We start from the raw sequence: 15,607 nt of genomic DNA on the forward strand, positions 1-15,607 counted from the left end.
GCCGGGATAAATATCAATAACCTCAGAATATGCAGATGACAGCACCCTTATGGCAGAAAGTGAAGAGGAACTAAAAAGCCTCTTGATGAAAGTGAAAGAGGAGAGTGAAAAAATTGGCTTAAAGCTCAACATTCAGAAAATGAAGATCATGGCATCTGGTCCCATCACTTCATGGGAAATAGATGGGGAAACAGTGGAAGCAGTGTCAGACTTTATTTTTTGGGGCTCCAAAATCACTGCAGACGGTGACTGCAGCCATGAAATTAAAAGACGCTTCCTCCTTGGAAGGAAAGTTATGACCAACCTAGATAGCATATTCAAAAGCAGAGACATTACTTTGCCAACAAAGGTCCATCTAGTCAAGGCTATGGTTTTTCCTGTGGTCATGTATGGATGTGAGAGTTGGACTGTGAAGAAGGCTGAGCACCAAAGAATTGATGCTTTTGAACTGTGGTGTTGGAGAAGACTCTTGAGAGTCCCCTGGACTGCAAGGAGATCCAACCAGTCCATTCTGAAGGAGATCAGCCCTGGGATTTCTTTGGAAGGAATGATGCTAAAGCTGAAACTCCAGTAGTTTGGCCACCTCGTGAGAAGAGTTGACTCCTTGGAAAAGACTGATGCTGGGAGGGATTGGGGGCAAGAGGAGAAGGGGACGACAGAGGATGAGATGGCTGGATGGCATCACCAACTCGATGGACGTGAGTCTGAGTGAACTCCGGGAGCTGGTGATGGACAGGGAAGCCTGGCGTGCTGCGATTCATGGGGTCGCAAAGAGTCGGACACGACTGAGCGACTGAACTGAACTGAACGGAACTGAAGGGGAGGCCACCAGGGCTGGAGGTGAGCCTCTGCTATGTGGTCACGTCAACAGCCGAAGAAGCTAAGGTCACAGCAGGGAGTGGATTTGCCCAGAGGCACAGAGAATGGGGGTCACAAGGAAGCTTCTGGAAAAGGGTCGCAGACTGGATGCGGGGAGGTGATGAGCAGACAGCACTTTGCCCCCTCTCCCCCTCCACTGAAGACTCCCGAGGACCCGGCCCAAGGCCTGGAGGGTGCCAGCAGAGCTAAGACAGTGTCAATCAAGTGCTGCTGTCATCCACGACGGTCCCTCAGGACACCTGTAAAGGCCTCGTTGCAAGGCCTGGGGGAGCCCGGGGGAGTCTGTCCTGGTCATGGCACGAGGACAGAGGGCCATCAATTCCTCCAGGGAGCCTCTGAAACACTCTCCACAGCAGCACTGCCAGCCGTACTCAGTCATGTCCCACTCTTTGCGACCCTATGGACTGTAGCCCGCCAGGCTCCTCTGTCCATGGGATTCTCCAGGCAAGAATACCGCAGCAGGTTGCCATTCCCTTCTCCAGGGGATCTTTCCAACCCAGGTCTCCTGCACTGCAGGTGGATTCTTTGCTGCTGAGCCATCGGAGATGGTCCCCTAGAATTTCTGCAGTGACGGAGATGTTCTATTTCTACACTGTCTGATAACATGACCACTAGCCACATGTGGCCCCCCAAGCTCCAGAAACGATGCTTTGTGTAACGGAATCACTGAAATAGTTTATCTGGTTATTCATAAACATTTATTTGGCTGCTCCAGGTCTTAGCTACGGCACAAGGGATCTGTGATCTTGGCTGCAGCGTGTGGGATCTTTAGTTCCCTGACCAGGGATCGAACCTGGGCGCCCTGCATTGGGAGCATAGAGTCCTATCCACTGGACCACTAGGGAAGCCCCAGGGAGGGAGACCTGTGACCATCCCAGGGATGGGACTTGAACTCTGAGAGGTGACGAAACGAAGACAAGGGGTGAGGGGACGAGGGCTGAGGTTTCACAGGCTTGCTCTCATGCTGGTGAGGGCAGAGGCCTTGGGACAGGCGGGGGACACTGAGGCCTAGATCGGCGGGGCTCCTGTGAGCACCAGAGTTACGAAGGCCAGCTGTCCCACTGCCCCTAGGGCACTCACCATGGAATCTAAGGCAGACACGAGGCTGGTGATGATCTCGTCTTTGCGCGTGAAGGCGGAGGTCCAGCGGTCAGGCCCGCAGCCGTTGGCGGGGATGTCACAGCGCTTTCCCAGCAAGGCCATGGTCGCCTGGATGGAGGAGGAGCGGGGAGCAGGCGGAGGTGGGTGGGGCGGGGCACATGTAGCGTCTGTCCCCACCATAATCCGCCGAGCCCCAGAGACCACCTCCACCTCCCAGGTGGGACGAGTCAAGGACTGGTCTCCTCCTCCCCCAAGGGTCTTCCATGCATGAAGGACTCTGAGCTCTAAAGGCCTGGAGCCACTGCAGCCTGCACAGAGCATTACAGGTGTGCGGCGGAGTAACTGAGGGCCTGTCTCTCCAAGTCTGCACCCCGGAGCCAAGCCCAGTGTCACGAGCAGTCTGCCTGGCAGGCCCTAAATGCCAGCTCTCCCCCCACACACTGCTCTGGCATGGCCCTCCCTTGCTCACACACCCTCCATAGCTCCCTACTGCCCACACTAGCTCTCGACTCCTCAGCTCGGTATTCCAGGTTCCAGACTTGTCCCTTGCCCCAGCTCCTCCTTATACCCCCATGCTCTGATTCCTCTAAAAGTCACCATCCCCCAGACATATGACCACCCTTTATGGGTCCTCAGCTGTCACAGGTTCTATTCTCCGAATACCCTCCCTGGCCCCTTCGGCATTTACTGACTGCTTTCTTAGCTTTAAAAGAAAACAATTTTTATTTTTAGTATTTGGCCACACTGCACAGCATGGCGGGGGTGGGGGTGGGGGTGTGTGTGTCTTAGATCTCCAACCAGGGATTGAACCCCTGTCCCCTGAATTGGAAGGCAGAGTTTTAACCACTGGACCATCAGGAAAACCCCTGCCGCCTTAGCTTTCAATTGTCACCTCTGCTGGGAAGGCTCCCTGGACTGCCCCCTCTCCTACCCTTTCCTTCGCAGGACGGGTCAGGCACCACTGGCCTCCCCTCTGTCCCTGACCGACCCCATCACAGTTCCCAGGGGCAAGGCTGCTGCTGCCCCAAGGCTGGGAGCTGCAGTCTACTTCCTGGCTGTCAGGACTGAGTCTCAGGGGTGCAGAGAGATACAGAGGGCAGAGGCCCCTTCATCCCAGACGAGGTTTCCCCAAGACAGGACTTTGCCCCTTGTCATGAGACTCCCGGAGGACAGAGCTGGGGCGCCCTCAGATCAGGGCCCCGTATCGGGGCTGCGCCTGGTGGGGACAGGCCTGCTGGCCCTACATCACCCGGCCGGGCCAGGGCCCCACATCACCCGGCCGGGCCAGGGCCCCACTGGATAACAAACGTCAGCCTCCCCTGCCCCCTGCCGCGATCCATCCTGCCCCTCCCTTTCCTGACCTCAGGAATCAGGTCCAGGGATCCCTCCTCCAAAATGCCCCAGTGCCAGCATCTTCCTATTGGCGACCTGCCCCCTCGCCAGTCCAAGCAAAGGAGAGGGCGGAGAGCAGAGAGCAGAGACAGGGACCTTCGATCCCCTCCCCAGGCTCAGGCCTTCTAGTGCTCTGTACAGAGGCCCCAGGTGGCCAGTTCTGGCCAGGGAGCAGGGAGCAGAGCTGCAAGCGTCAGAGGGATTCTGTGAGTCCTGCCCACTTGGCTTCCTGGCGGGGAAGGAGTCTGTGCACAAAACTGGGGCCGGGGGTTGGAGAGCCCTGGCAGTGACAGCTGGGCCTGCTGCCTTGGTGCTAAGTCCAGAGTGTCTTCTGCCACCAGAGCTGCCCCCCACCAGACCATAAACTCTATGAGGGCAGGGACTGCTCGGCCAATTCCCGCTGCACCCCAAGGGCCCAGCTCAGCGTGGTCCAAACCACAGGCTGCGGCCTTTTAGTGGGTCATGAAATCGATGACACAGAACAGCAGATATCAGAGCCTGTCACACGTGACGTGGTGAGACGTGTCCAACTTCAGTGACGGAAACATTCAAAGGAATCAGGGATGCGCTAGAGCTTTTCTCATGAAATTAAAAGACGCTTGCTCCTTGGAAGAAAAGCTCTGACAAACCTAGACACCATATTAAAAAGCAGAGACATCACTTTGCTGACAGAGGTCCCTACAGTCAAAGCTATGGTTTTTCCAGTACTCATGTACAGATGTGAGAGCTGGACCATAAAGAAGGCTGAGTGCTGAAGAATGGATGCTTTTGAATTATGGTGTTGGAGAAGACTCTTGAGAGTCCCTTGGACTACAAAGAGATCAAACCAGTCCATCCTAAAGGAAAGCAACCCTGAATATTCATTGGAAGCACTGATGCTGAAGCTGAAGCTCCAATACTCTGGCCACCTGATGCGAAGAGCCAACTCACTGGAAAAGATCCTGATGTTGGGAAAGACTGAAGGCAGGAAGAGAAAGCGGTGACAGCGGATGAGATGGTTGGATGTCATCAACTCAATGGACTTGAGTTTGAGAAAACTCTGGGAGAAAGTGAAGGACGGGGAAGCCTGGCGTGCTGCAGTCCATGGGGGTCACAGAGAGTCAGACAGGACTTAGTGATGGAACAACAAGAGCTTGGCTCTGGACGCTGTCCTGGCCCAAGCTGGCTGCTTAGTTGTACACAAATATTAATTTTAATAACTGGCCAGGTCGGCAGTTGCCCCAAGTGAGTATGGGTTCACTTATAAATGTTTTAAAATGTATTTATTCTCCTAGGTTGTCTTACCTAAGGGGGGGGGGGGGGGGGGGAATCCACAATTACAGTCAAATGTTTTAATACCCCATTCTCAGTAACTTTGATAACAAGCAGACAGGAAAGCTATGGAACACCTGAAATACACTATCAACCATCTTTTTTTTTTGGCCGCATGGCATGTAGGATCTTAGTTCCCCAAGCAGGGATCACACTCACACCCCTCGCAGTAGATGCGAGGCATCTTAACCACTGGACAAGTTCTTGCCTTATTTTTCAATAAAAGCTTGAAACTGGCAGCATTAAGGGATGCTGAGGGTTATGCCGGGCCCTGGATAGGACATGGGAATGGTCGCAAAAGCAACCAGGGGCTTTCTGCGACACGAAGCCTAATCGTGGGGGTGTTGCGAGAGCAGCTGAGAGGCTGGCCTGTCTGGGGTGCATGGAGCCTTGCCCCCTCCTCTCAGCCACCCCCCTGCCCTCCCCAGTCCCTTGAGCCACTTCCAGAAAGGCCTCAGGCTGCCAGCCTCCCAGCTGCTGGGGCGCAAATCAAATCAGGGCAAAGCAGGAGGCACCAGACAGTGCTCCAGGCCTGGCCTCCGGGTCGCCCCAGACGGCTGCCGGCTCCTTCCGGCAAAGGTCCTAATCCGTTTAGGAAGGAGCCAGGGACTTAGGGAAGGAGGAGGGGAGTGTGGAGGGGGCTGGGCTGTGGGCCGTCCCCTGATTCCTTGTCCATCGTGCTCCCAGGACAGAGAAGATCCTCCTGAGCCCCTGAGAGGGGCAGGTTCCTGCGGCTTGAGCTGCTGCTAGTGGAAGAGGCGGGGTCCAGAGTGCTGGAACGGGCCAGGAGCTATGAGCTGGGAATCATGCATATGTGGTGAGACCCAGGCCTGGGGCTGCCAGGACCACATGGGGTCAACCACCTAGACCCCCTATTTTCTCATGTGCAAGATGGGAAAAGTGAAAGTGAAGTCGCTCAGTCGTGTCCCACTCTTTGTGACCCCATGGATTGTAGCCCGCCAGGCTCCTCCGTCCATGGGATTCTCCAGGCAAGAATACTGGAGTGGGTTGACATTCCCTTCTCCAGGGGATCTTCCCGACCCAGGGATCGAACCCAGGTCTCCTGCATTGCAGGCAAAACTCTTTACCGTCTGAGCCACCAGGGAATCCCAATGTAAGGTATAAAGTGAGAAATGTGTCAGGTGGGGCTACTTCTAATCTGAAAATGAGGCAGAAGAAAACCACCCAATAAGACCAACAGACTGCACAGAACAGAGAGCATGAATATGCTAGCTGAGCAGGAGGCAAGTGACTCAGAAAGTACAGGAGACGAAAGTACAGGAGACGGTCCCTGGGGGGAACGGATGGGAGGCCACCGCCTGAGCCACGACACAGGTCACACGCCAGCGAGGATGGGGACAGGGTGACGCTGGGGCAGCTAAGCGCTGCTCTGTGTCACCCAGAAGTGACATCACGGGTGACCGGCTCCCAACCTGGGGCACAAGTAGCAAGGAAGCCCTGAGTGACAAGGGACTTCCACTCACGCCCCAGTTCCTCGGGGACAAGGTCAGCGGGGGCCGAGAGGCAGCAGTGGGGCCGTGAGCATCCCACCGCAAACATTTCTCCCAAGGGCACCAGGGCCACACACCTGGCTTCTCCACCCTCCTGGTGCTGCCGGCTGAGGGTCCAAGGCCCTCTCCCCGCCCCTGTCCCACTCCCTCCCTGGCCGGGAGGCAATCTCTCCCTTGAAAGGGAAAGTCGCTCAGTCCGGTCTGACTCTTTGCAACCCCATGGACTACAGAGTCCATGGAATTCTCCAGGCCAGAATACTGGAGTGGGTAGCCTTTCCCTTCTCCAGGGGATCTTCCCAACCCAGGGATCGATCCCAGGTCTCCCACACTGCAGACAGATTCTTTACCAGCTAAGTCAACAGGGAAGCCCAAGAATACTGGGGTGGGTAGCTTATACCATCTCCAGCAGATCTTCCCAATCTAGGAATCGAACCCGGGTCTCCCACATCGCAGGCGGATTCTTTACCAGCTGAACTATCAGGGAAGCCCATTCCCTTGTTGCTCGACTGGTAAAGAGCGGTAATTACAGAAAAGTCGCTCAGTTGTGTCCGACTCTTTGCAACCCCATGGACAGTAGCCTACCAGGCTCCTTCATCCATGGTATTTTCCAGGCAAGAATACTGGAGTGGGTTGCCATTTCCTTCTCCAGGCAACTGGTAAAGAATCCCCTGGAGAAGGGATAGGCTACCCACTCCAGTATTCTGGCCTAGAGAATTCCATGGACTGTGTAGTCCATGGGGTCACAAAGAGTGGGACATGACTGAGCAACTTTCACTTTCTTTCAGCTTACACATCATCTATTCGCTGGTGCTTCTCCACCTCTCTCCCTCCTCTCCTGGGATGCTGCCTCCTCCACGTCAACTGTTCAGTGCCCAACAAGCAATCCAAACACAACACGGCCCACATTCCCCACTCAGATCCTCTCCTCTCCCGCCATCAGCTCAGGTGCAGGAGGACCGAGGGACCTCATCCCCGGGTCCCACCTCTCTCACCCCTGAAACAATCCGGGGTGGGGGGGAGTCCCATGAGCTCAGCTCCAGAACGCACCCAGGTCTGCCCACTTCTCGCCACCTCCCCGTCCAGGCTGCCCTCCTCGCTCACCCACTCCGTGGCAATGGCCTCTCACGGGTCTCTCTGACCTCCTCCTGCCCCCACGGGCTCCCTGCAAACAGCAGCCACATCATCTCACGTGGCTTCCCGTAAGAAGCTTCCAGGGGGTTCCCACCGCTGGCAGGAGGTCGCCTCCCCGAGCGGTAGGCCCATGGGCCCAGGCCCATCTGCCCCTTTCCTTGGCGCTCCAGCCCCACTGTACTGGGCTCCAGCGCCACCCTCTTTCCGTTGCCCAGACACACCGTGTGCGCCCCTCGGGGGCCGTGGACTCGGCTCCTCTGGAAGAGAAGGTTCTGGCAGGTCTCTATCTTCTCCTGTTGCCCCCTTCACTCCATCAGCTCCCTGACCCGGCAGCCACATGGCAGCCCACCCCCATCTCTTCATTCATTTCCTTCATAGTGTCTGAAGCGACCTGCTCATGTGCTTCCTGCCAGATTTCCCCAACTGGAATTCAGCTCCGGGAGACCAGAGGGTGTCTGCTTTACTGTATTTTCACTGCCTCAAACGCCTGCTTGAGTTTTCAAGGACACTCAACGAATATTAGGGGAGTTAGGGACTTCCCTAGCTCCAGGGTCCAGGGTTTAGGACTCTGAGCTCCCACTACATGAGTTCGATCCCCAGCTGGGGAACTAAGATCCAGCAAAGTGCACGGGGTAATAATAAATGTGATGGTCAGCCACTTTGGCTGGGAGCCAGGATGTTCAAAAGCTATTGTCTGGCAATGACGGGTTTGCCTGGCTCCCAACAGGTAATCTGAGGGATTGCAATTTTGAACGTATTTGGATCACGGAGGAGGAACGGTCCCGGAACTGAAAGTGAGGGATCCAACAGGTGTCCTGTACAGGTGCTCCTGCAAGTGCAGTCCCAGGACTGGCAGCATCAGCACCACCTCAAAGCTTGTCAGAACGTCCAGAGTGGCGCATCTGCACGTGAGCATCCTTCCTTGCTACATCATCCTTCCATCACAGAGACTCGCCTAAGGCCCCAGTCAGTGGGTAGTGAGGATGAGGTCTGTCCATCTGTCTCTCTGACCCCAAACCTGGTCCTTTCCCCTCGACGTGCGCCGTGAGGACTGTACTGTTCACACCTGCCAGGGTGCAGGAAGCAGGAAGATCACCTGATGAAATCGACAGCTGATGCTCAGCCAGACTGACCAACTCGCCCTGGTTTGCCTGGGACTGTCCTGGTTTTAGCACAGAATCCCCTTAGTCCCAGGCAGAGCGGTCTCCCCAGGACACAGGCATCAGGAGGACCAGGAGCCCAGACACCCCTCTTGGCCACTGAGAACAAGGACAGACACCAAATAAGGGACACAAAGCCACAGACAATAGGTCCTGCCTTTGGATCCAAAATACCCAATTTCACCTAGAGACGAGAGATAGTCTTGGGAGCTCCTCAGGGGAGGGGGACAAAAGGGGGGTCTCCCAGAGGAGCGGGGCGCTGCTTCATCCAGGAGATCACAGCAGCGGGGAGGAAGCCACTCTCCTGATGTGCTTGAAGGGCACACGGGTAGCAGACAGGTCAACCTTTGGGGCTTTTATGAAGCCCCTAAGAGCAGATCGGGCTTCCCTGGTGGCTCAGCAGTAAAGAATCCACTTGCCAATGCAGGAGATTTGGGTTCAATCCCTGGGTGGGGAAAGGAGAAGGACATGGCAGCCCACTCCCGTATTCTTGCCTGGAAAACGTCATGGACAGAGGAGCCTGGCGGGCTACAGTCCACGGGGAGACAACAAAAGGTGGAGTTGGGGGAGGTGGAGGGCAGACCCTGGGTCTCTGGTCTGCAGGGACACTGCTGTGTGACACTGTCCCCGTCACCTGGCTTCCCAGCCTTGCTCTGCCCACCTGTGAGTGAGGAGGGCAGGCAGCCCAGCTGCCACCCACACCTGCCAGTCCCGCTTCCTAGGCCCCGCCCCCCAGAAGCCCCGGGGTCTGCCTTGAACTCAGGACACTGTACGTTTCAGCGTCCCAAGGATTCTGACAGGCAATCAGGTATTGGGCCTGGATAATCTCTGGGGAAGTTTCCAAGCATCTCGGCTTTTCCTGCCCGCTGCCCGCCTCCCACACTTGCTCGGGATTCCTGGCCCAGACAGTGGCAGCTTTGCTGGCCGCCGACAGCTGGAGGCCTGCCCGGTGTCAGAGCCAAAGCTTAGCTGAGTGCTGTGTCCATGGCTGAGTCACGGCTGCCCTGATTCAAGGCAGACTTGCCCCTGGGAGGGAGGTCCCCACGGGAGCTGGGCCCAGAAAGACCACTCTGTCCGGCACAGGGGCTAGGATGAGGGCAAGGAGTCGGCACTTTGGCAGGGGTTTCCAGTCCTAAACGCCCCACACTGGGCGCTCAGGGTCAGCTGGAAGCCTGGGGATGGGGGGCTGTTCTTGAACTTGTCCTTACTGCTGTGCATGGCCTGGGTGCTTGGGAAGACCTCACTCTGATGGGAACCGGACCTTCTCCAGCAACGGGTGGCCCCTTCGTCCAGGGGTTCAACACCCCAATACGTTGGCCACCTGATGCGAAGAGCAGATTCATTTGAAAAGACCCTGATGCTGGGAAAGATTGAGGACAGGAGGAGAAGGGGACAACAGAGGATGAGATGGTTGGATGGCATCACTGACTCAATGCCCATGAGTTTGGGTAAACTCCAGGAGTTGGTGATGGACAGGGAGCCCTGGCGTGCTGCTGTTCATGGGGTCGCAAAGAGTCGGACACGACTGAGCGGCTGAACTGAACTGAACCCTCCTTGCCCTGCTTCCCCCTCCAGCTCCCTCCTCCTCTCTTTGTCCACCTCCCCTGGGAGTGCCCGTTTACCAGCATGCTGACAGCTATGACCTCTATCCCTGGAGTGTAACAGGGCCCATTCTTTCTTAAATTAGCCACTTTTAAAACATTTTATTTATTTTTGGCTGTGCTGGGTCTTCGTTGCTATGTAGGCTTTTCCGTAGCTGCAGCGAGCAGGGGTTACTGTCTGATTGCGGTGCCTGGGCTTTTGACTTCAGTGGCTCCTCTTTGCTGCGGAGCACGGGCACTAGGGTGCACGGGCTTCGGTATTTGTGCCATGTGGGCTCCTTAGTTGCGGTTCCCGGGGTTTAGAGCACAGGCTCACTAGCTGTGGCACGCTGGGCTCAGTTGCTCCGAGGCATGTGGGATCTTCCTGGACCAGGGATCGAACCTGTGTCTCTGGCACTGGCAGGTGGATTCTTTACCGCTGAGCCACCAGGGAAGCCCTTTAACATTTATTTATTTGGCTGTGCCAGGTCTTGGTTTGGGCATGGTGGGATCTTTAGTTGTGGCGTCTAATTCCCTGACCGGGGATTGAACCCGGGCCCCCTGTATTAGAAGCATGGAGTCTTAGCCACAGGACTACTAGGGAAGTCCCCTGGGCCCATCTTAAAGGTGGAAGAAAACCAAGCCCCCGAGGGATGACATTTTTGCTCAAAGTGAGTGGTGAAGTCAGGATGAGATTCGGGACATCTGACACACATCTTTCTGTGCCTCCCTGGGGCGAGACCCCTAACTCAGAGGAACCCCAGGCACAGGGACAGCCCAGCTGGGTGGCTGGCTGATGAGACCGGTGGGCTGGCCCTGCCCCTGGCTGGAGGCAGGCAGGCGGGAACCAGGTCAGGGCTTATGAACTTGACTGCAGGAGCCCGGGTGCCAGTCCTCCATGCCATGAGGGACCTGAGGCACCAGCAGGGGACACACAGAGGGGGCCAGAGTCAGGGCAGGGGGTGCCCTGGGGGGAGGGGGAGAACCACAGGGCTGCTTCTCAGGTCCCAGGACTGGGTTAGACCCCAAAGCACTTAATTCTGACAACCATCCTCATTTTTATTTTCCCCTTTTCTTTTTTTCTCAGTCCTTATACTATTTTCATCTTTTTTGGAACTTTTTAGTTTGTATTGGGGTACATGCTAAGTCACTTCAGTTGTGTCTGACTCTTTGCGACACTACGGACTGAAGCCCACCAGGCTCCTCTGTCCATGAAGATTCTCCAGGCACGAATACTTGAGTGAGTAGCCATTCCCCCCTCCAGAGGATCTTTCCGATCCGGGGACTGAACCCGTCTGTTACGTCTCTAGCACTGGCAGACGGGTTCTTTACCACTAGCATCACGTGGGAAGCCCATATTGGGGAACAGCTGATTAACAATGCTGAGATAGTTTCAGGTCAAAGGTGAAGGGACTCAGCCACACACACACATGGATCCATTCTCCCCCAAAGGGGAAGCCAGTAAAGCACCCGCCTGCTATGCAGGAGACCTGTGTTTGATCAGGAAGATCTCCTGGAAAAGGGAATGGCTACCCACTCCAGTATTCTTGCCTGGAGAATTCCATGGACAGAGGAGCCTGGTGGGCGACAGTCCGTGGGGTTGCAGAGTCAGACACGACTGAGCAACTGAGCACACACACATTCTCCCCCAAACCCACCTCCCATCCAGGCTGCCGTGTACACCGAGCAGAGTTCCCTGCACTCTACAGAAGGTCCTTGTTGGTGATCCACTCTAAATACAGCAGTATAACCGTCCTCATTCCACAGAGGAGGATTTCAAGGCTTGAGCGTCCCAAAGCCAGGATGCAGCAAAGCCAGGGCCTGAGTCCAGATCACGCCAGCTAAGCCCGGTTCCTTCCACCCCACGACTGAGCCTTCAACTCACTTCCCCCTGGAGCAGTGAAAAAGATCGGTGGCCTTGGCTGGCTGGCAGAGGGGGGCCCACCCGGCACCCTGCTTCCTTATCTGTGAGACCCCAGCACAGGCGCAGGTGAGGAGACATCTGAGAGGACGATCTGTTTCTCCTTCCTGGGCTTGCAGGAAGACAGCTTGTCCCCAGAACCCAGGGCCACTTTGGCGGAGGCCATCCCTGGCCAGTGGCCCAACTGGGAATCCCCAGACCTTCAAAGTCACCCCAGAGGTTGAAAAGTGTGTCCTTAAAAGGGTGGAGGTGAGTGAGCATCTGTGTTCGAAAGGGGATGGGTTAAAAGAAAAGAGAGAGAGAGAGAGTGTGTGTATGTAACACACACAGAACAAGAGTAGCCCCCAGCCAGAGTGAGACCAAGAGGCTGGACCCCACCAGGCTGGGGACGGTCACCTGTCCCTCTGGCTTAGGAGTGAACCAAGATACAAACGCCACCGGCCCTCCTGCAAACAGCCTGTCTGGGGCGCTGATGAGCGACGAGCCACCCACGGGCTGGGTGTGCAGCAGCCGAAGCCCTCCTCCCACATGCCTACATGTCCGGGTCCCCCCATATCAGGGGCACATGTGGTGGGCGCCCCCCTTCCCTTCCATACACAGTTGTTAAACTCCGAGGGCTACATTGGGTGCTCGGCGGCCACGCAGCGAAGCCACAGTGGGAGAGAACAGAGAGCATACCCACCCAGCCATCAGTTGGGACGCAGTACCCAGGCAGTGCGCTCTTGGGGAATCAGGGGCAGCCTGCAGCAGCATGACAGAAGCTGGAGGGCTGGCTACCTGCGGGGAGGCCCCAGGGGAGATGCTTCCTGGCCCTCCCTTCACCCCCATTCATTTACTCCACAGCTCCTAGAAACACCTCCCTGTTGGCCCAGACAACAGGGTTTGACACGAGGAAAAAAGGACTATCTCTCTTTCATTTAAATACTTTCTGTTTGTTTAGCCTTTGGGGAGTCAGGGTTTCCAAACAAGGTTTCCCTGAGTTGATGCCTGTTGAAAGGATTTTGAAGGGTGAGTAGGAGTTCTCTGAGAACTCTGGATAGACGGTATTTTCACTTTTGTGGAGAGAGGCAGAGGCAGGAAGCTTGGCTTGGAGATATACAACCCTCATTCTATGAGTCAGGGGAAGTGTTTGGGATTGGTTGGTTTGTTCATTTATTTGGCTGCGCCGGGTTTTAACTGCAGCATGCAGGATCTTTTTAGTTGTGGCATGCAAACTCTCAGGGGTGGCATGTGGGATTTAGTGCTCTGACCAGCAATCGAACCTGGGCCCCCCACACTGGAAGCACAGTCTTAGCACTGCACCACCGGGGAAGTCCCCCCAACTATCTTTTGACCATAATTGCAGGAGAAACTCCAAACAAGAGCCATCTTGCTGAGTCTAGTCAAAACCCACATTGTGTGAAACTAAGATGAGAAATGACTGTTGCTTGATATTATTGCTAAGTTTGCGGCTATTTGTTATGCAGTGACAGGTAACTGACACGCCCGAGGGCAGAGTATGAAGCTCTAGGTGCATCCGCAGGGGGCAGCTGTTTGGGAGAATGAATAGAACTTGAATATATACTTAGAATGTCCACAGGCATGTGGACAAGGCCACGCCAGTGTGGGGCAGAGCTGAGCTGGGAGGAGAAGAGAGGTTGCTGGGAATTTCCACCCCCTCCTTCTTCCTGCTGCTGCTGCTAAGTCGCTTCAGTTGTGTCCGACTCTGTGCGACCCCATAGAAGGCAGCCCACCAAGCTCCCCCGTCCCTGGGATTCTCCAGGCAAGAACACTGGAGTGGGTTGCCATTTCCTTCTCCAGTGCATGAAAGTGAAAAGTGAAAGTTAAGTCGCTCAGTCGTGTCCGACTCCTTCTTCCTAGTTGGTATATATTACCAGAGAGTCCTTCTATAAGAATGGCTGCTCAAATTTGCCCTTAAGGACCTGTGGTAGGTCCCCAAAACAGTCATGTCTGAAGCCTGAAATGTCACTTTATATGGAAAAATCATTTTTTGCAGATATGATTAAGTTAATGACCTTGAGATGCAGGGATTATCCCGGATTATCTGGGTGGGCCCTAAATGCCATTACATGTAAACTTTTTTTAAATTAATTTGAAAAATATTTATTTATTTATTTAATTTGGCTGCTCCAGAGCTTAGTTGCAGCACGAAGGATCTTTTTGTTTTTAGTTTGGGCGTGGAGGATAGTTTATAGTTAAAGTTGCTCAGTCATGTCCGATTCTTTGTGACCCCATCGACTATAGCCCACCAGGCTCCTCTGTCCATGGGATTCTCAGAGTAAGAATACTGGAGTGGGTAGCCATTCCCCTCTCCAGGGGATCTTCCCCACTGAGGGGTGGAACCTGGGTCTCCTGCATTGTAGGCAGATTCCTCACCGTCTGAGCTACCAGGGAAGACCTAAGATCTTACAGTTGCAGCACTCGAAATCTTAGTTGAAGCGTATGGGATCTACTTCCCTGACCAGGGATCGAACCCAGGCACCCTGTGTTGGTAGCGTGGAGTCTTAGCCACTGGACCACCAGGGAAGTCCCCATGTATCTCGACACAGAGACATAAGGAGGTGTGACAAACACAGAAGGTCACATGAAGACAAAGCAGAGAGATGGGAAGATGCTGGCCTTGAGGACCAGAGTGATGTGGCCACAAGCTGTGACACACCAGCAGCCACCAGAAACCAGAAGGCAAGTAACAGATGCTCCCCGAGAGCCGCTAAAGGGAGCACAGGTTTTGGCTGAGTGGTGTTGATTCAGTTCTGTTCTCCAGAATGGCGAGAGAATAAATTCGGGTTGTTTCAAGTCACCAAGTTTACAGTAATCCATTACAGGACCCTCTGGAATGAATCCAGGATCCTTCACTCACCAGGAAAGTGAAAGTCACTCAGTCGTGTCTGACTCTTTGCAACCCCATGGACTATACAGTTCATGGGATTCTCCAGGCCAGAATACCGGAGTGGGTAGCCTTTCCCTTCTCCAGGGAATCTTCCCAACCCAGGGATCGAACCCAGGTCTCCCGCATTGCAGGCAGATTCTTTACCAGCTGAGCCACCAGGGAAGCCCAAGAATACTGGAGTGGGTAGCCTATCCCTTCTCCGGTGGCTCTTCCCGACCCAGGAATCCAGCCAGGGTCTCCTGCATTGCAGGCAGATTCTTTACCAACTGACCTATCAGGGAAGTGTGTGTTAGTTGCAAAGAGTCGGACGCGACTGAGCGACTGACTCTTCGAGACCCCATGGGCTGTAGCCCGCCAGGCTCCTCTGTCCATGGGATTCTCCAGGCAAGAATACTGGAGTGGGTTGCCATTCCCTTCTCCAGGGGATCTTCCTAAGGGACTGAACCCGTGTCTCCTGCATTACAGGCAGCTTCTTTACCACTGAGCCACCACATCCCCCCTCACAAATTCTGGCCCCCATCCTTGACCTCCTGGACACACATTCCTCAGCTCAGACCTCTAAAAAGCTCAGACCTGGGTTTGCTGGAAACTTCTCCCATCCCTTTCCTATGGGAAATGCCAGAAGCCACTGCTGGGGAGAGCTAAAATTCTTCCGGATGCCGGGGAGCACCTGACTGAAGTCTCACTGCCCGATGCACCAGCTGGGCACTAGAGCCCGTGGGAAAAAAAAA

General features: G+C 55.1%; 1 protein-coding gene across 9 annotated transcripts in view; it reads right to left on the bottom strand.

Moving 5' to 3' along the window:
- Positions 1–15,607, bottom strand: part of GTF2IRD1 (GTF2I repeat domain containing 1) — a 120,939-nt gene that overhangs the window by 80,017 nt on the left and 25,315 nt on the right. For all 9 annotated transcript variants that reach the window (XM_070780017.1, XM_070780016.1, XM_070780013.1 and 6 more), the window contains exon 2: positions 1,960–2,088. In XM_070780017.1, the coding sequence (XP_070636118.1) occupies positions 1,960–2,082 (123 nt within the window). In that variant the 5' untranslated portion in view covers positions 2,083–2,088. The remainder of the gene's footprint in view (positions 1–1,959; positions 2,089–15,607) is intronic.

Source organism: Bos indicus, chromosome 25 (assembly GCF_029378745.1).
Source record: "Bos indicus isolate NIAB-ARS_2022 breed Sahiwal x Tharparkar chromosome 25, NIAB-ARS_B.indTharparkar_mat_pri_1.0, whole genome shotgun sequence".
In the NCBI taxonomy this organism is placed as follows: domain Eukaryota; kingdom Metazoa; phylum Chordata; class Mammalia; order Artiodactyla; family Bovidae; genus Bos; species Bos indicus.